The sequence below is a fragment of the Hemitrygon akajei genome, chromosome 11 (assembly GCF_048418815.1).
Source record: "Hemitrygon akajei chromosome 11, sHemAka1.3, whole genome shotgun sequence".
Taxonomy (NCBI): Eukaryota; Metazoa; Chordata; class Chondrichthyes; order Myliobatiformes; family Dasyatidae; genus Hemitrygon; species Hemitrygon akajei.
Window position 1 is genome coordinate 86,808,360 of NC_133134.1, and position 19,927 is coordinate 86,828,286.

The 19,927-nt window shown below is 54.5% G+C and overlaps 1 protein-coding gene across 3 annotated transcripts in view; it reads left to right on the top strand.

The window, feature by feature from the left end:
- LOC140735812 (uncharacterized) overlaps window positions 1–17,702 on the top strand; it is a 93,231-nt gene extending 75,529 nt beyond the window's left edge. For all 3 annotated transcript variants that reach the window (XM_073061310.1, XM_073061312.1, XM_073061311.1), the window contains one exon: window positions 16,808–17,702. In XM_073061310.1, coding sequence (XP_072917411.1) covers window positions 16,808–16,913 — 106 coding nt within the window. In that variant the 3' untranslated portion in view covers window positions 16,914–17,702. The remainder of the gene's footprint in view (window positions 1–16,807) is intronic.
- Window positions 17,703–19,927: the final 2,225 nt, after the last annotated feature.

Genomic DNA, 19,927 nt, shown 5'->3' on the forward strand with positions numbered 1-19,927 from the left:
CTTCACTCTGTGTCTGACCCTGGGAGTGGGTGATGGGACAGTGTGGAGGGAGTTTCCCTCTGTGTCTGACCCTGGGAGTGTGTGATGGGACAGTCTGGAGGGAGTTTTACTCTGTGTCTGACCCCGGGAGTGGGTGATGGGACAGTCTGGAGGGAGTTTTACTCTGTGTCTGACCCTGGAAGTGGGTGATGGGACGGTGTGGAGGGAGCTTCACTCTGTGTCTGACCCCAGGAGTGGGTGATGGGACAGTTTGGAGGGAGTTTTACTCTGTGTCTGACCCTGGGAGTGTGTGATGGGACTGTGTGGAGGGAGCTTCACTCTGTGTCTGACCCCGGGAGTGGGTGTTGCGAAAGTTTGGAGGGAGTTTCCCTCTAAGTCTGACCCTGGGAGTGTGTGATGGGATGGTGTGGAGGGAGTTTCACTGTGTCTGACCCCTGGAGTAGGTGATGGGACAGTGTAGACGGAGGTTCACTCTGTCTGACCCCGGGAGTGTGTGATGGGACGGTCTAGAGGGAGGTTCATTCTGTGTCTGACCCCGGGAGTGTGTGATGGGATGGTGTGGAGGGAGCTTCACTCTGTGTCTGACCCTGGGAGTGGGTGATGGGACAGTTTGGAGGGAGTTTTACTCTGTGTCTGACCCTGGGAGTGTGTGATGGGACTGTGTGGAGGGAGCTTCACTCTGTGTCTGACCCTGGGAGTGTGTGATGGGATGGTGTGGAGGGAGTTTCTCTCTGTGTCTGACCCCGTGAGTGTGTGATGGGACGGTGTGGGGGGAGCTTCACTCTGTGTCTGACCCCGGGAGTGTGTGATGGGACGGTGTGGAGGGAGATTCACTCTGTGTCTGACCCCGGGAGTGTGTGATGGGACAGTGTGGAGGGAGATTCACTCTGTGTCTGACCCCGGGAGTGTGTGATGGGATGGTGTGGAGGGAGCTTCACTCTGTGTCTGACCCTGGGAGTGGGTGATGGGACAGTTTGGAGGGAGTTTCCCTCTGTGTCTGACCCTGGGAGTGTGTGATGAGACGGTGTAGAGGGAGGTTCATTCTGTGTCTGACCCTGGGAGTGTGTGATGGGACGGTGTAAAGAGAGCTTCACTCTGTGTCTGACCCTGGGAGTGGGAGATGGGACGGACTGGAGGGAGTTTCACTCTCTGTCTGACCCTGGGAGTGTGTGATGAAACGGTGTGGAGGGAGCTTCACTCTGTGTCTGACCCCAGGAGTGGGTGATGGGACAGTTTGGAGGGAGTTTTACTCTGTGTCTGACCCTGGGAGTGTGTGATGGGACTGTGTGGAGGGAGCTTCACTCTGTGTCTGACCCCGGGAGTGGGTGATGCGAAAGTTTGGAGGGAGTTTCCCTCTAAGTCTGACCCTGGGAGTGTGTGATGGGATGGTGTGGAGGGAGTTTCACTGTGTCTGACCCCTGGAGTAGGTGATGGGACAGTGTAGACGGAGGTTCACTCTGTCTGACCCCGGGAGTGTGTGATGGGACGGTCTAGAGGGAGGTTCATTCTGTGTCTGACCCCGGGAGTGTGTGATGGGATGGTGTGGAGGGAGCTTCACTCTGTGTCTGACCCTGGGAGTGGGTGATGGGACAGTTTGGAGGGAGTTTTACTCTGTGTCTGACCCTGGGAGTGTGTGATGGGACTGTGTGGAGGGAGCTTCACTCTGTGTCTGACCCCGGGAGTGTGTGATGGGACGGTGTGGAGGGAGTTTCACTCTGTGTCTGACCCCAGGAGTCTGTGATGGGATGGTGTGGAGGGAGTTTCACTCTGTGTCTGACCCTGGGAGTGGGTGATGGGACAGTGTGGAGGGAGTTTCCCTCTAAGTCTGACCCTGGGAGTGTGTGATGGGATGGTGTGGAGGGAGTTTCACTGTGTCTGACCCCTGGAGTAGGTGATGGGACAGTGTAGACGGAGGTTCACTCTGTCTGACCCCGGGAGTGTGTGATGGGACGGTCTAGAGGGAGGTTCATTCTGTGTCTGACCCCGGGAGTGTGTGATGGGATGGTGTGGAGGGAGCTTCACTCTGTGTCTGACCCTGGGAGTGGGTGATGGGACAGTTTGGAGGGAGTTTTACTCTGTGTCTGACCCTGGGAGTGTGTGATGGGACTGTGTGGAGGGAGCTTCACTCTGTGTCTGACCCCGGGAGTGTGTGATGGGACGGTGTGGAGGGAGTTTCACTCTGTGTCTGACCCCGGGAGTCGGTGATGGGACGTTGTGGAGGGAGCTTCACTCTGTGTCTGACCCCGGGAGTGGGTGATGGGGCGGTGTAGAGGGAGGTTCACTCTGTGTCTGACCCCGGGAGTGTGTGATGGGACAGTGTAGAGGGAGCTTCACTCTGTGTCTGACCCCGGGAGTGAATAATGGGACGGTGTAGTGGGAGTTTCACTCTGTGTCTGACCCCGTGAGTGGTTGATGGGATGGTGTGGAGTGAGTTTCACTCTGTGTCTGACCCCGGGAGTGTGTGAATGGACGGTGTGGAGGGAGCTTCACTCTGTATCTGACCCTGGGAGTGTGTGATAAGACGGTGTAGATGGAGTTTCACTCTGTGTCTGACCCCTGGAATGTGTGATGGGACGGTGTAGAGGGAGCTTCACTCTGTATCTGACCCTGGGAGTGTGTGATGGGACGGTGTGGAGGGAGTTTCACTCTGTGTCTGACCCTGGGAGTGTGTGATGGGACGGTGTGGAGGGAATTTCACTCTGTGTCTGACCCTGGGAGTGTGTGATGGGATGGTGTGGAGGGAGTTTCTCTCTGTGTCTGACCCCGTGAGTGTGTGATGGGACGGTGTGGGGGGAGCTTCACTCTGTGTCTGACCCCGGGAGTGTGTGATGGGACGGTGTGGAGGGAGCTTCACTCTGTGTCTGACCCTGGGAGTGTGTGATGGGACGGTGTAAAGAGAGCTTCACTCTGTGTCTGACCCTGGGAGTGGGAGATGGGACGGTCTGGAGGGAGTTTCCCTCTGTGTCTGACCCTGGGAGTGTGTGATGGGACGGTGTGGAGGGAGCTTCACTCTGTGTCTGACCCCGGGAGTGGGTGATGGGACAGTCTGGAGGGAGTTTTACTCTGTGTCTGACCCTGGAAGTGGGTGATGGGACGGTGTGGAGGGAGCTTCACTCTGTGTCTGACCCCAGGAGTGGGTGATGGGACAGTTTGGAGGGAGTTTTACTCTGTGTCTGACCCTGGGAGTGTGTGATGGGACTGTGTGGAGGGAGCTTCACTCTGTGTCTGACCCCGGGAGTGGGTGATGCGAAAGTTTGGAGGGAGTTTCCCTCTAAGTCTGACCCTGGGAGTGTGTGATGGGATGGTGTGGAGGGAGTTTCACTGTGTCTGACCCCTGGAGTAGGTGATGGGACAGTGTAGACGGAGGTTCACTCTGTCTGACCCCGGGAGTGTGTGATGGGACGGTCTAGAGGGAGGTTCATTCTGTGTCTGACCCCGGGAGTGTGTGATGGGATGGTGTGGAGGGAGCTTCACTCTGTGTCTGACCCTGGGAGTGTGTGATGGGACTGTGTGGAGGGAGCTTCACTCTGTGTCTGACCCCGGGAGTGTGTGATGGGACGGTGTGGAGGGAGTTTCACTCTGTGTCTGACCCCGGGAGTGGGTGATGGGACGTTGTGGAGGGAGCTTCACTCTGTGTCTGACCCCGGGAGTGGGTGATGGGGCGGTGTAGAGGGAGGTTCACTCTGTGTCTGACCCCGGGAGTGTGTGATGGGACAGTGTAGAGGGAGCTTCACTCTGTGTCTGACCCCGGGAGTGAGTAATGGGACGGTGTAGTGGGAGTTTCACTCTGTGTCTGACCCCGTGAGTGGTTGATGGGACGGTGTGGAGTGAGTTTCACTCTATGTCTGACCCCGGGAGTGTGTGAATGGACGGTGTGGTGGGAGCTTCACTCTGTATCTGACCCTGTGAGTGTGTGATAAGACGGTGTAGATGGAGTTTCACTCTGTGTCTGACCCCTGGAATGTGTGATGGGACGGTGTAGAGGGAGCTTCACTCTGTATCTGACCCTGGAAGTGTGTGATGGGACGGTGTGGAGGGAGTTTCACTCTGTGTCTGACCCTGGGAGTGTGTGATGGTACGGTGTGGAGGGAATTTCACTCTGTGTCTGACCCTGGGAGTGTGTGATGGGATGGTGTGGAGGGAGTTTCTCTCTGTGTCTGACCCCGTGAGTGTGTGATGGGACGGTGTGGGGGGAGCTTCACTCTGTGTCTGACCCCGGGAGTGTGTGATGGGACGGTGTGGAGGGAGATTCACTCTGTGTCTGACCCCGGGAGTGTGTGATGGGATGGTGTGGAGGGAGCTTCACTCTGTGTCTGACCCTGGGAGTGGGTGATGGGACAGTTTGGAGGGTGTTTCCCTCTGTGTCTGACCCTGGGAGTGTGTGATGAGACAGTGTAGAGGGAGGTTTATTCTGTGTCTGACCCTGGGAGTGTGTGATGGGACGGTGTAAAGAGAGCTTCACTCTGTGTCTGACCCTGGGAGTGGGAGATGGGACGGTCTGGAGGGAGTTTCACTCTCTGTCTGACCCTGGGAGTGTGTGATGAGACGGTGTGGAGGGAGTTTCACTCTGTGTCTGACCCTGGGAGTGGGTGATGGGACAGTGTGGAGGGAGTTTCCCTCTGTGTCTGACCCTGGGAGTGTGTAATGGGACGGTGTGGAGGGAGCTTCACTCTGTGTCTGACCCCGGGAGTGTGTGATGGGACGGTGTGGAGGGAGTTTCACTCTGTGTCTGACCCTGGGAGTGGGTGATGGGACAGTGTGGAGGGAGTTTCCCTCTGTGTCTGACCCTGGGAGTGTGTGATGGGACGGTGTGGAGGGAGCTTCACTCTGTGTCTGACCCCGGGAGTGGGTGATGGGACAGTCTGGAGGGAGTTTTACTCTGTGTCTGACCCTGGAAGTGGGTGATGGGACGGTGTGGAGGGAGCTTCACTCTGTGTCTGACCCCAGGAGTGGGTGATGGGACAGTTTGGAGGGAGTTTTACTCTGTGTCTGACCCTGGGAGTGTGTGATGGGACTGTGTGGAGGGAGCTTCACTCTGTGTCTGACCCCGGGAGTGGGTGATGCGAAAGTTTGGAGGGAGTTTCCCTCTAAGTCTGACCCTGGGAGTGTATGATGGGATGGTGTGGAGGGAGTTTTACTGTGTCTGACCCCTGGAGTAGGTGATGGGACAGTGTAGACGGAGGTTCACTCTGTCTGACCCCGGGAGTGTGTGATGGGACGGTCTAGAGGGAGGTTCATTCTGTGTCTGACCCCGGGAGTGTGTGATGGGATGGTGTGGAGGGAGCTTCACTCTGTGTCTGACCCTGGGAGTGGGTGATGGGACAGTTTGGAGGGAGTTTTACTCTGTGTCTGACCCTGGGAGTGTGTGATGGGACTGTGTGGAGGGAGCTTCACTCTGTGTCTGACCCCGGGAGTGTGTGATGGGACGGTGTGGAGGGAGTTTCACTCTGTGTCTGACCCCGGGAGTGGGTGATGGGACGTTGTGGAGGGAGCTTCACTCTGTGTCTGACCCCGGGAGTGGGTGATGGGGCGGTGTAGAGGGAGGTTCACTCTGTGTCTGACCCCGGGAGTGTGTGATGGGACAGTGTAGAGGGAGCTTCACTCTGTGTCTGACCCCGGGAGTGAGTAATGGGACGGTGTAGTGGGAGTTTCACTCTGTGTCTGACCCCGTGAGTGGTTGATGGGACGGTGTGGAGTGAGTTTCACTCTGTGTCTGACCCCGGGAGTGTGTGAATGGACGGTGTGGAGGGAGCTTCACTCTGTATCTGACCCTGGGAGTGTGTGATAAGACGGTGTAGATGGAGTTTCACTCTGTATCTGACCCTGGGAGTGTGTGATGGGACGGTGTGGAGGGAGTTTCACTCTGTGTCTGACCCTGGGAGTGTGTGATGGGACGGTGTGGAGGGAATTTCACTCTGTGTCTGACCCTGGGAGTGTGTGATGGGATGGTGTGGAGGGAGTTTCTCTCTGTGTCTGACCCCGTGAGTGTGTGATGGGACGGTGTGGTGGGAGCTTCACTCTGTGTCTGACCCCGGGAGTGTGTGATGGGACGGTGTGGAGGGAGATTCACTCTGTGTCTGACCCCGGGAGTGTGTGATGGGACAGTGTGGAGGGAGATTTACTCTGTGTCTGACCCCGGGAGTGTGTGATGGGATGGTGTGGAGGGAGCTTCACTCTGTGTCTGACCCTGGGAGTGGGTGATGGGACAGTTTGGAGGGAGTTTCCCTCTGTGTCTGACCCTGGGAGTGTGTGATGAGACGGTGTAGAGGGAGGTTCATTCTGTGTCTGACCCTGGGAGTGTGTGATGGGACGGTGTAAAGAGAGCTTCACTCTGTGTCTGACCCTGGGAGTGGGAGATGGGACGGTCTGGAGGGAGTTTCACTCTCTGTCTGACCCTGGGAGTGTGTGATGAGACGGTGTGGAGGGAGTTTCACTCTGTGTCTGACCCTGGGAGTGGGTGATGGGACAGTGTGGAGGGAGTTTCCCTCTGTGTCTGACCCTGGGAGTGTGTAATGGGACGGTGTGGAGGGAGCTTCACTCTGTATCTGACCCTGGGAGTGTGTGATGGGACGGTGTGGAGGGAGTTTCACTCTGTGTCTGACCCTGGGAGTGTGTGATGGGACGGTGTGGAGGGAATTTCACTCTGTGTCTGACCCTGGGAGTGTGTGATGGGATGGTGTGGAGGGAGTTTCACTCTGTGTCTGACCCCGTGAGTGTGTGATGGGACGGTGTGGGGGGAGCTTCACTCTGTGTCTGACCCCGGGAGTGTGTGATGGGACGGTGTGGAGGGAGATTCACTCTGTGTCTGACCCCGGGAGTGTGTGATGGGACAGTGTGGAGGGAGATTCACTCTGTGTCTGACCCCGGGAGTGTGTGATGGGATGGTGTGGAGGGAGCTTCACTCTGTGTCTGACCCTGGGAGTGGGTGATGGGACAGTTTGGAGGGAGTTTTACTCTGTGTCTGACCCTGGGAGTGTGTGATGGGACTGTGTGGAGGGAGCTTCACTCTGTGTCTGACCCCGGGAGTGTGTGATGGGACGGTGTGGAGGGAGTTTCACTCTGTGTCTGACCCCGGGAGTGGGTGATGCGAAAGTTTGGAGGGAGTTTCCCTCTAAGTCTGACCCTGGGAGTGTGTGATGGGATGGTGTGGAGGGAGTTTCACTGTGTCTGACCCCTGGAGTAGGTGATGGGACAGTGTAGACGGAGGTTCACTCTGTCTGACCCCGCGAGTGTGTGATGGGACGGTCTAGAGGGAGGTTCATTCTGTGTCTGACCCCGGGAGTGTGTGATGGGACGGTGTAGAGAGAGCTTCACTCTGTGTCTGAACCCGGAAGTCGGTGATGGGACAGTGTGGAGGGAGTTTCACTCGGTGTCTGACCCTGGGAGTGTGTGATGGGACGGTGTAGAGGGAGTTTCACTCTGTGTCTGACCCCGGGAGTGTGTGATGGGATGTTGTGGAGGAAATTCACTCTGTGTCTGACCTCGGGAGTGTGTGATGGGACAGTCTAGAGGGAGGTTCACTCTGTGTCTGACCCTGGGAGTGTGTGATGGGGCGGAATAGAGGGGGCTTCATTCTGTGTCTGATCCGGAAGTGTGGATGGGGCAGTGTAGAGGGAGTTTCACTCTGTGTCTGACCCCGGGAGTGTGTGATTGGACAGTGTGGAGGGAGCTTCACTCTGTGTCTGACCCCTTTTTTTAAATTACAAAATCCTTTATTACAAATATCGGTGCTATACAATATATACAAATCAGTGGCAAACACAGTTACTTCACTACAAATAGACAATAGACATTACACCAAAATGTTGCCATCTCTATCCACGATGGCATTTACACCCCGCAGAGCCCAACGGTCTCGAAACTCCTCTAAGGTCGCCGTGGACTGCGCGTGTTCTTTTTCAATATTTACCCGGTCACGAACATACCCTCTAAACATTGCCAGGCAGTCTGCCCGGGGAGATCCTCCCGCCACCCGTTTCCAAGACCCTCGGATGGCGGATTTCGCCAGCCCCAGGAGCATATTGACTAGGACATCCTCATCCCTCCATGCCCCCTTCCTTACTGGATGACCATATACAAATAGCTAAAATGCAGCCAGAAGGCGAGAAGCAGCCGACGCAAATACGCAAAAAGAGGCTGCAGCCTCGCACACTCCATGTACATGTGGTACACGGTCTCCTCCAGCCCGCAGAAGTGGCATGCGAGTGTGAGATCCATGTACAAGCTAAAAAACTTATTGCAGGGCACCGCTCTATGCAGCACCCTCCAGCCGAGATCCCCCAGGTGCATGGGAAGAACCCCCTCGTAAAGGGACTTCCAGTGGGGACCCTCCTCACCTCCGGGTGGAAAGACCGACCGCCATGGCGTGTCGGGACGGTGGACAAGGGCAAGGAAGTGGAGGGTGTGGAGCAGCAGCCCATACAAATACCTCCTACTTGCATCCCTGAATGGGACTGTGGGTATCGATGAGAGACGGCTCAAGTTGTGTGGACACGGCTCCGGGAGAAGATTGCGGGGTCTGGGCCCGACAAGCAGCTCGGCCTGAGTCGGTCCACACAACTGAGCTGCACTGACATCCACTGAGGTAGGGCAAGGGTCAGACAGGACCCCGCCTGAGGAGGGGATTCCCGGCTGAGGCGACCATGTTCCAGACTCTCAGTAGGTCCTGATAGAAGCCGGGCAGACTCCGCAAAGCAGTACGGCTGACGCCCGCCAGTGGTAGCCGCATGTCTTCGTGAAGACAGCAGCCCCTCTGGAGGAAGAAAGTCGCCAACACGTGCCACCTGGGAGGGTGCTCGGCATCCAGGAATCTCTGCAGAGTCCTGAGGCGGAGAGCCGCCTGTCGCGTTCGAACGCACACCAGCGACTGTCCGCCCACTCCCACTGGGAGACTCAAGACCGCTGCAGAGACCCAGTGTTTCCTGTTGCCCCAGAAGAAGTCCACTAACTTCCTCTGCATTCTTGCAACAAACGGGGCAGGAGGGGCCAAGGTGACCATCTGATACCACAACATGGAGGCCACTGGCTGGTTTATGACCACCAGCCTGCCTCGATAGGAAAGCACCCTGAGAAGGCCTGACCAGCGCCCCAGCTGGGCCATGACTTTTGTCTCCAGGTCCTGCCAGTTCGCCAGCCAGGTCTCCCCAGAAGGGCTCAGGTAGACTCCCAGATAGAGGAGACGTCTAGTGCTCCACTCAAAAGCTCTCATCTCCTCCGGCAGGGAGTCCACCTGCCACTGACCCACTAAGAGTCCGGAACATTTCGCCCAGTTGATCCTGGCGGAGGATGCTGCCGAGAAAACTTCTTGGCACTCGTGCATCCTCTGCAGGTTATTGGGATCTGTCATCATGAGGAGTACATCATCGGCGTAGGCCGACAGGACAACCTCCATGTCCGGTTCCCGCAGAACCAGACCTGTCAGCCTTCTCCGTAGGAGGCTCAGGAATGGCTCGACACAGATCGCGTACAATTGACCGGACATGGGGCATCCCTGACGTACTCCTCTCCTGAAGGGAATGGGCGCTGCCAGTGACCCATTGACCTTAACAAGGCACTCTGCGGCAGAGTATAGGAGCCGAACTCGGGCCACAAAATGTGGTCCGAGCCCAAAGGCCTGCAGAGTGCCCACCAGGAAACTGTGGTCTACCCGGTCAAATGCCTTCTCCTGGTCAAGGGAAAGAAACGCTGCCTGGGACCCAGTCTCCTGCGGCAGGTGGATCAGGTCCCGTACTAGGTGGACATTGTCCTGGATGGAGCGGCCCGGGACCGTGTAAGATTGGTCAGGATGAATCACCTGTCTCAGTACTGAACCAAGACGGTTGGCCATTGCCCGGGCGAAGATCTTGTAGTCCGCGCACAAGAGGGAGACCGGGCGCCAGTTCTTTAGCAGGCGAAGGTCTCCCTTCTTGGGCAGCAGGACTACAACAGCTCTCCGCCATGAGAGGGGCATTTCCCCGGTGGCTAGGCTCTCCCCTAGAACAAGGCTGTCATCGACCCCCAGGACATCCCAAAAAGCCTGATAAAACTCTACACTCAGACCATCTAAGCCAGGGGATTTACCCCTCCGAAGGGCAGTAGACAGCTCCTCCCGAGTCAGGGGAGCATCCAGACGCGCTGCGTCTTCTGGGCTGACCTTTGCTAAATCTTCCCAGACCTCACTGCACGCCCCCGCATTTGACGGATCTGGTGAGAATAAGGACCGATAGAAAGTGCGGACTTATAACCATATAACATATAACAATCACAGCACGGAAACAGGCCATTCCGGCCCTCCTAGTCCGTGCCGAACTCTTAATCTCACCTAGTCCCACCTACCCGCACTCAGCCCATAACCCTCCACTCCTTTCCTATCCATATACCTATCCAATTTTACCTTAAATGACACAACTGATCTGGCCTCTACTACTTCTACAGGAAGCTCATTCCACACAGCTATCACTCTCTGAGTAAAGAAATACCCCCTCGTGTTTCCCTTAAACTTTTGCCCCCTAACTCTCAAATCATGTCCTCTCGTTTGAATCTCCCCTACTCTCAATGGAAACAGCCTATTCACGTCAACTCTATCTATCCCTCTCAACATTTTAAATACCTCGATCAAATCCCCCCTCAACCTTCTACGCTCCAATGAATAGAGACCTAACTTGTTCAACCTTTCTCTGTAACTTAAGTGCTGAAACCCTGGTAACATCCTAGTAAATCGTCTCTGCACTCTCTCTAATTTATTGATATCTTTCCTATAATTCGGTGACCAGAACTGTACACAATATTCCAAATTTGGCCTTACCAATGCCTTGTACAATTTTAACATTACATCCCAACTTCTGTACTCAATGCTCTGATTTATAAAGGCCAGCGTTCCAAAAGCCTTCTTCACCACCCTATAATTTCGTCAGGATCCGTGATGGAGGAGCCGTCAGCAGCCAGTAGCTCCACCAGCTGCTTTTGAACTCCCCGCCACTTCTCCAACGAGTAGAAGAAGGGTGAGCCGCGGTCCAAATCTTGCAGCATTTGGATCCGCGACCTCACATATGCACCTCGGGAAGCTGCAGATGCCTGAGTGCGTCCTTCTTCTCCTGGTATTCCTGCCACATTTGATGGTCTCCACCGGTCGGACCAAGACGGGACTCTAGGTCAAGCAACGCTCTCTCAAGCCGCTCAATCTCAGAGCCCCGCCTCTTTGTCGACCCCCTAGTGTACTCCTGACATAAAAACCGGATGTGGGCCTTGCCCACATCCCACCACAGCCGTAGGGAGCTGAACTCTCGCCGTCTCTCTCTCCAGGTGACCCAGAACACTCGGAATGAATCCCGGAATCGGCTGTCCTCCAGCAGCCTGTTGTTAAAGTGCCAATACCCGGATCCCACCCGAGGGTGCAGAGGAATAAATTCCATCCACACAAGGTGATGATCCGAGCACGACACCGGCCGCATGGAGGACGCCGACACGCGGGAGACATAAGCCCGAGAGATATACAGGCGGTCTATCCGGGAACCCCCCTCTCTAGATCTTCTCGAGAAGGCGCTAGAGTCAGGGTGAAGATTCCGCCAGCTGTCCACCAAGTCAAAGGAGCCGACTAGCTCCTTTAACTTTTTCACCGATACTGGGTCACGTTGGAGGCCCGTGCGGTCCTCCACCTCGAGGGTACAGTTGAAGTCTCCCCCGAGGATGACGCAGTCCCCAGGATCGATGGAACTCAGCAAGGTGGACAGCTGACAGAATAGGCGCGTCTGCAGCACCCCGCGCCTCGGAGCATATACGTTGACAAAATGCAGCGGTACTCCATCCAGGCGCACAGCCAGGTGGAGCAGACGGCTGGGCACAACATCTTGGACTCCTACGATTTCTGGCCGACAGGTTGGGGCCAACAGGATCGCCACCCCGCTAGAGTTGGAGCTAAGGTGACTCATGTAGACCCCGCCCTGCCACTCCAGGAGCCAAGCGGACTCGTCCCCTGGGGTGGTATGGGTTTCCTGCAGGAAACTCACCGCGTATCTCCCATCCCTGAGGACTGAGAGATTGTTATATCTGCGGAGAGAGCCCTTGCTACCATTTACATTTAAACTAGCTATGGTAAGTTTCATGTCGGGAGCACACTAGGCCTCAGCACCAGTCCCCTTCCCACTGAGAGCGATGGTGCCCTCAGCCGCACTATCCCGAAGAAAACCAAGAACATTCTTTGCTTTCCGGGCCCGACTGCTACCATCACTACCCTGTGACCCACCATCTCCCGAAGGAGCGAGGCTGCTTTCCACCCTGATGTCCCTCACCAGGTCATCCAGGAAGGATTTCAGCTGCCGTCTGTCATTCCCTGACACAGCATTCTTCTTCCCCTTCCCCTTCCCCTTCCATCCGAGGATGACTCGCAGGGACTTTCACCAGCCTCGGCACGCTAGGCCAGCGAAGCGAGGCTAGTTTAGGCCGATGCTTTGCACCCATGGAGAAGTGAATAAACTCTCTGATCTCCTCCACAGGTATCAATGGGGATTTTTCAGGAGGGGTGAGGATGTCCATTGTCTCACTATCAATAGAATCTCCCTCCAACCCCTCACTGCAGACAGAATCCCCATCTTCCTCCTCATGTGGTGTATAAGGTGGCTGCCCCTGTAACCCACACTGCACAGAGGGTACCTCCCTCATACCTTCCCGCTCCACCATCGCATCAGTCTTATCCGCAGTTGCGACGATGGAGGGAAAATCCCCAGGGACTCCCTGCAGGCCATTAGTTGATGGGGTCGGCATGCAGGGTATATCACCCTTCCCAGGAGACAGGCATGAAGGGGACCCCAGCAGCTCTGGTCCAATGGATTCACCGGCTGCCTGATGCTGACAGTGTGAGAGCTTGGTCTCCTCTCCGCTTGTCCTATTTAATACATTTGCCTCCAGGGAGGCACATACTGCTAAGTCCTGGGTGGAGGGCTCCAGGTCTGTTTTAGTTGTGCAAACAGGCCCAGCACTAGCTTCCTGCACAACGACACCACCCACCACAGGACTGGTGGCTACATCCGGGGATTTAGGGTTAGACACAACTTCCACCCGGATTCCCACCCCTTTCTGGGATTCCCCCTCATCTACATTCTCGGCCCTCTTGGGGGAACATTCCCTTCTCCTCTTCAAGCCGGAGGAGCACACAGGTGCGGGATTCACCGATGGAGCGTTACTCTCTGCTTCCATCACCCCGTCCGACTGTGCACTTCCCCGAGCCTCCCGCTCCACTTCAGGGCAAATGGGCGTGAGCTCTGCGGTCTCGGGGGCCGACTTCTTCATGTGTTTCGATTTCTTCCTCACTTTCCTTCCCCGCACAGTCTCCACCCCGTCCCTCTCCTGAACCTCCCTGCACGTAGCCTCAGGAACACTCGCCTGAACCACAGGGGTAGGAGCAGAGACTGGAACAGACGTAGGAACAGGGACAGGGTTAGAGACAGGGTCAGGGGCAGGAGCAGGGGCCGGCACAGGTGTAGGAGCAGGAATGGGATCAGGGACAGAGGTAGCTGGGGCACTAGTTCCCGAAGTGGACTCCCTGGGTTTTCGGGTGTTCGGACAATCCCTCCGAAAGTGCCCCACCTCCCCGCACGCATGGCACCATGGGCGCTCAGAGCTCCAATACACCTGATAATCTACCCCCTCATGCCGGACAGTAAACCGGCCCTCAACTTCGTCCTCCTTTTCCAGCTTCATGAATACCTGTCGCCGGAAAGAGATTACGGTACGGAGGGTGCGTCTCCTGAATTTGTGCCTGATGGCGGTTATTTCTGACCGTACTTGCCCCAAGTGGGCTAGTGTGGGAAGCAGGTCCTCGTTGGGGATGAAAGGCTTTATGTGACCGAGGACGATGCGTTGTGTGGGAGCTGTCACTAGCTCCATCTGTAAAAAGATGTTCTCCACCGTGATCCCTCTACTGAGGGCCCGATGCACCAACTCATCATTCCTCAGGTAAAATATGCCTTCCCGAACTCTTTCTCAGTGGCCAAAACACCATCTTTCCCCAACAAGTCCTCCATAGCCTCCGCGCACTTTTCCAGGGTAGTTCCAGTTCGCAAAATACATTGCACCCCGCGTTCAACTTTCACCGACCGAAACAGGGCGTTGTCCGAGGCTGGAGAGGCAGCCGCCTTGGCATAACTCCCCGAAGGCCTGCGACTCCCTGTAGACTGGTCCGGCATGTTACTTCTGTGTCCGAATCGAGAAAGATACGGTGGTGGTGCTGCTTATAAAGTCCTGGAGCGAGTTGAGTAACTGCCTGGAAAAGTTTGTACTCGACAGTACCTTGCTGGCTCAGTGCCAGAAATTCCAACGCCAGGAAAGGCTCCGTTAGTCCTGCAGAACTTCCAGGCCATGAGAGGTCGAGACGTCTCAAATGATGTTTTGGCTCCTACACCGAACGAGAATCCCGACGATAGAGATGGAAGGAGGTTGTCCCGATGTCAGTGAGGGAACAACGGCATTTGTCTCCGGTTTTTGGAGTGACCCGGCTTCCTGGCGAGTTGCCAGCGGCCACAGCTGGGTGCTACGCAGTTCGCAGCCGTCAACGAACCCCATCCAAACTGGCAGAAAAACTCCAAACGAAGCTTCCACACTAAACGAGCCGCTCACTTAGATGTTCAAGAGACGTTTAAAAACAATTTCCAAGTAAATCACAACCTTCATAAAGCAGTTTTTCCTCGATTTCTCCCAGCGCAATCAGAACAGCACCTCTCTGTGTCTGACCCCGGGAGTGTGTGATGGGACAGTGTAGAGGGAGGTTCACTCTGTGTCTGACCCTGGGAGTGTGTAATGGGATGTTGTGGAGGAAATTCACTCTGTGTCTGACCCCGGGAGTGGGTGATGGGACAGTGTGGAGGGAGTTTCACTCTGTCTGACCCCGGGAGTGGGTGATGGGACCGTGTAGAGGGAGGTTCACTCTGTGTCTCACCTTGGGAGTGGTTGATGAGACAGTGTAGAGGGAGCTTTACTCAGTGTCTGACCCCGGGAGTGGGTGATGGGACAGTGTGGAGGGAGTTTCACTCTGTGTCTGACCCCAGGAGTGTGTGATGGGATGGTGTAGAGTGAGTTTCACTCTGTGTCTGACCCTGGGAGTGTGTGATGGGACGGTGTAGAGGGAGTTTCACTCTGTGTCTGACCCTGGGAGTGTGTGATGGGACGGTGTAGAGGGAGTTTCACTCTGTGTCTGACCCAGGGAGTGTGTGATGGGACGGTGTGGAGGGAGCTTCACTCTGTGTCTGACCCCGGGAGTGTGTGATGGGACGGTGTAGAGGGAGTTTCACTCTGTGTCTGACCCCGGGAGTGTGTGATGGGACGGTGTAGAGGGAGTTTCACTCTGTGTCTGACCCTGGGAGTGTGTGATGGGACGGTGTAGAGGGAGTTTCACTCTGTGTCTGACCCAGGGAGTGTGTGATGGGACGGTGTGGAGGGAGCTTCACTCTGTGTCTGACCCCGGGAGTGTGTGATGGGACGGTGTAGAGGGAGTTTCACTCTGTGTCTGACCCTGGGAGTGTGTTATGGGATAGTGTGGAGGGAGTTTCACTGTGTCTGACCCCGGGAGTGTGTGATGGGACAGTGTGGAGGGAGATTCACTCTGTGTCTGACCCCGGGAGTGTGTGATGGGACGGTGTGGAGGGAGTTTCACTCTGTGTCTGACCCCGGGAGTGTGTGATGGGACAGTGTGGAGGGAGTTTCACTCTGTGTCTGACCCCGGGAATGTGTGATGGGACGGTGTGGAGGGAGTTTCACTCTGTGTCTGACCCCGGGAGTGTGTGATGGGACGGTGTGGAGGGAATTTCACTCTGTGTCTGACCCTGGGAGTGTGTGATGGGACGGTGTGGAGGGAGTTTCACTCTGTGTCTGACCCCGTGAGTGTGTGATGGGACGGTGTGGGGGGAGTTTCACTCTGTGTCTGACCCCGGGAGTGTGTGATGGGACGGTGTGGAGGGAGTTTCACTCTGTGTCTGACCCCAGGGGTGTGTGATGGGACGGTGTGGAGGGAGATTCACTCTGTGTCTGACCCCGGGAGTGTGTGATGGGACGGTGTGGAGGGAGATTCACTCTGTGTCTGACCCCGGGAGTGTGTGATGGGACGATGTGGAGGGAGTTTCACTCTGTGTCTGACCCCGGGAGTGTGTGATGGGACGGTGTAGAGGGAGTTTCACTCTGTGTCTGACCCCGGCAGTGTGTGATGGGACAGTGTAGAGGGAGTTTCACTCTGTGTCTGACCCGGGGAGTGTGTGATAGGACAGTGTAGAGGGAGTTTCACTCTGTGTCTGACCCCGGGAGTGTGTGATGGGACGGTGTGGAGGGAGTTTCACTCTGTGTCTGACCCCGGGAGTGTGTGATGGGACGGTGTGGAGGGAGTTTCACTCTGTGTCTGACCCCGGGAGTGTGTGATGGGACGGTGTGGAGGGAGCTTCACTCTGTGTCTGACCCCGGGAGTGTGTGATGGGACAGTGTAGAGGGAGCTTCACTCTATGTCTGACTCCGGGAGTGTGTGATGGGACGGTGTGGAGGGAGTTTCACTCTGTGTCTGACCCCGGGAGTGTGTGATGGGACGGTGTGGAGGGAGTTTCACTCTGTGTCTGACCCTGGGAGTGTGTGATGGGACGGTGTAGAGGGAGTTTCACTCTGTGTCTGACCCAGGGAGTGTGTGATGGGACGGTGTGGAGGGAGTTTCACTCTGTGTCTGACCCTGGGAGTGTGTGATGGGACGGTGGGTGAAGGATCTTTCTTCCGTCCCTTTGCTTGATCTGCTGAGCTTTCTCATTGTACAATAGGGGACTTAGTCCTGGGGTCACACACACTTCCTTTCCTTGTATTTCAGTGTGGCATCACAATCTCAGGAGTCTGGGAATTCTGCCAATGGAATGGAGGAGGAACATCTGAAATGCAGGAGGAGATGGGAATCAAAGATATGCAACCTGATGTGAGATGCTGTCTCCCCAGTCAATGGGAGCACTCTCTGTGAACACATTTTCCCAATGTGGAACATTGGTAGCAGACTGGATCCTCTGTGGAGAAGAGCCTCAACATCTCGTCATGTCATTGGGTTGAGATATCTGTTCTCCTGACCTCCCACTGTTCTAGCTCCGGCCACTTGCTCAGGGAGCCTCAGACCCTGGCTGCTCAGTCTGACCCCTACATTGTCTTCTCTGGTCAATCGGTACTAACCCCTGACCTGGGGCTAGTTAGTGACTCTTAACCCCATCCTTTGACATCAGTCAGTTATTCCTGACTTTATTCTGGGGTCAGTCAGGGACTCTTGACCCTCTCAGGTGTCAGTGCCCCTGACCCTGACCTCTGGGTTGAGGATCAGAGTTAAAAGCTGTGAACTGGTTTCCCTCGAGCCTCTCCCACCAGACTGTGGCAGTGTCTTTCCCCCATTGTGTGGGGGCTAAGAGCAGGTCACACTCTTCAGTGACCATGGGTCCTGGGGGAGGGATACTACCTTCCGGCACATGGTGGGATGTGGGCAGAGAAACAATGGGTGCTGAAAGCAGCCAGGATATTTCTGATGCTGGGCCAGATTGGTGTCCTGTCCATGTTCTTGGTTCAGCTTCAGCATTCGGGATCAGACTGAGGAAGGGGTGTGCTGGGAATGGTCACTATACTTTTCCAACTTTATCCTGCATTAATCTTTTATAATTTTTGTAAGTTGTGACTAACTTTGTTGTTTAAAAAAAAATCAGAAGTATTTTATTTTTATAAATCTGCTAATCCTTGACCTATTTTACACGTCTCTAAGTTTTTGTTTGTGAATGCTGGTTGTCCTGTCAGCCCAAGCTGTTTGGATTTGCAGACACTTCTGCACTTGAAATGTGTTGGGTTTTATTGTGTGCACCCTCCCTGCAGAGGAAGAAGCCATTCAGCCCATCGTGTCTGTGTCAGCCCTTTGAAGGAGTTCCCTGCTTGAGCTCTTGCCACATCCCAAGAATTTTCAAGTATCCTAGATTCACCAGTCACTTACTGGCTCCTGCCCCACCCCTTGTCTCTCCACATGGGCTAACTCCCTTCACTATCAATCCTGTTGCAGGTTTTCAACCCAAAAGATCAACAATTGCTTACCTTCACAGATGTGGCTTCACCCGTTGAGTTCTTCCCGCAATTCGCTTTTATTTTTGCTGCGAATTCCAGCATCTGCAGTCTCCCGTGTCTCCATGTAGAGAGTCACTGAGTCACACAGTATGGAAACAGACCCTTCAGCCCAACCCATCCCTGCTGACCAGTATTTCCATCTAAGCTTGTCCCAGTTGCCTGCATTTGACCCATATCCTACTAAACCTTTCCTATCCATATACCTGTCCAAGTGTCTTTTAAATATTGTTAATGTACTTGCCTCAATCCCTTCTTCTGGCACCTCGTTTCATATACTGACCACCCCCGGGTGAAAAAGATTACCCTCAGGTTCCTATTAAATCTCCCCTCTCTCACTTTAAATGTGTCCTCTGGTTCATGACTTACCAATCCTAGAAAAAAAAAACTCTGCATTCTATCTCTGCCCTTCATAAATTTACACACCTCAGTTCCGTAGTCTCCAATGAAAGAAGTCCAAACCTACTCAACCTCTCTCCATAACTCAGTCCTAGCAACATCCTGATAAATGTAATCTACACCCTTTCCCATTTTTTAAGTATTCCACCTTTTTTAGAAACATAGAAAACCTACAGCACAATACAGGCCCTTTGGCCCACAAAGATGTGCCAAACATGTCCCTACCTTAGAAATTTCTAGGCTTACCTATAGTCCTCTATTTTTCTAAGCTCCATGTACCTATCTAAAAGTCTCTTAAAGGACCCTATCATATCCGCCTCCACCAGCATTGTTGGCAGCCCATTCCACGCACTCACCACTCTCTGAGTAAAAAAACTTACCCCTGACATCTCCTCTGTACCTACTCCCCAGCACCTTAAACCTGTGCCCTCTTGTAGCAACCATTTCAGCCCTGGGAAAAAGCCTCTGACTATCCACATGATCAATGCCTCTTATTATCTTATACACCTCTATCAGGTCATCTCTCATTCTCTGTCGCTCCAAGGAGAAAAGGCTGAGTTCATTCAATCTGCTCTGCACCCTTTCTATAGCTTCCACATCCTTTCTGTAGAGAGGTGACTAGAACTGAGCACAGTACTCCAAGTGGGGTCTAACCAGGTCCTATATAGCTGCAACATTACCTCTCGGCTCCTAAACTCAATCCCACGATTGATGAAGGCCAATGCACCATATGCTTTCTTAACCACAGAGTCAACCTGCACAGCAGCTTTGAGTGTCCTATGGACTCGGACCCCAAGATCCCTCTGATCCTCCACACTGCCAAAAGTCTTACCATTAATACTATATTCTGCCATCATATTTGACCTACCAAAATGAACCACTTCACACTTATCTGGGTTGAACTCCATCTGCCACTTCTCAGCCCAGTTTTGCATCCTATCAATGTCCCACTGTAACCTCTGACAGCCCTCCACACTATCCACAACACCCCCAACCTTTGTGTCATCAGCAAATTTACTTCCTCATCCAGGTCATTTATAAAAATCACGAAGAGTAGGGGTCCCAGAACAGATCCCTGAGGCATTCCACTGGTGACCGACCTCCATGCAGAATATGACCCATCTGTGGACAAGCCAGTTCTGGATCCACATTTTTATTCAATTTTTTGGGATCTGGACATTGCTGGCCGGCATTTATTACCCGTTCCTTAGCACCAGCATTTATTGCCCATCCCTAACCACCAGCATTTATTACCCATCCCTAATTGCCCTATCAGAGGGTGAAATTGAACTGCCATCTTGAAGCCCTGCAGTCAGTGAATGAAAGATAATTTTGCAAAGATAGTTCAAGCATTTAAATCCAATTATAGTGAAGGAATGGTCGATTATATTTGCAGGCTTGGATGGCAGAGGGTGTTGTTCCTCTGTGCCAACTGAGACTCCGTCTCTCTTCC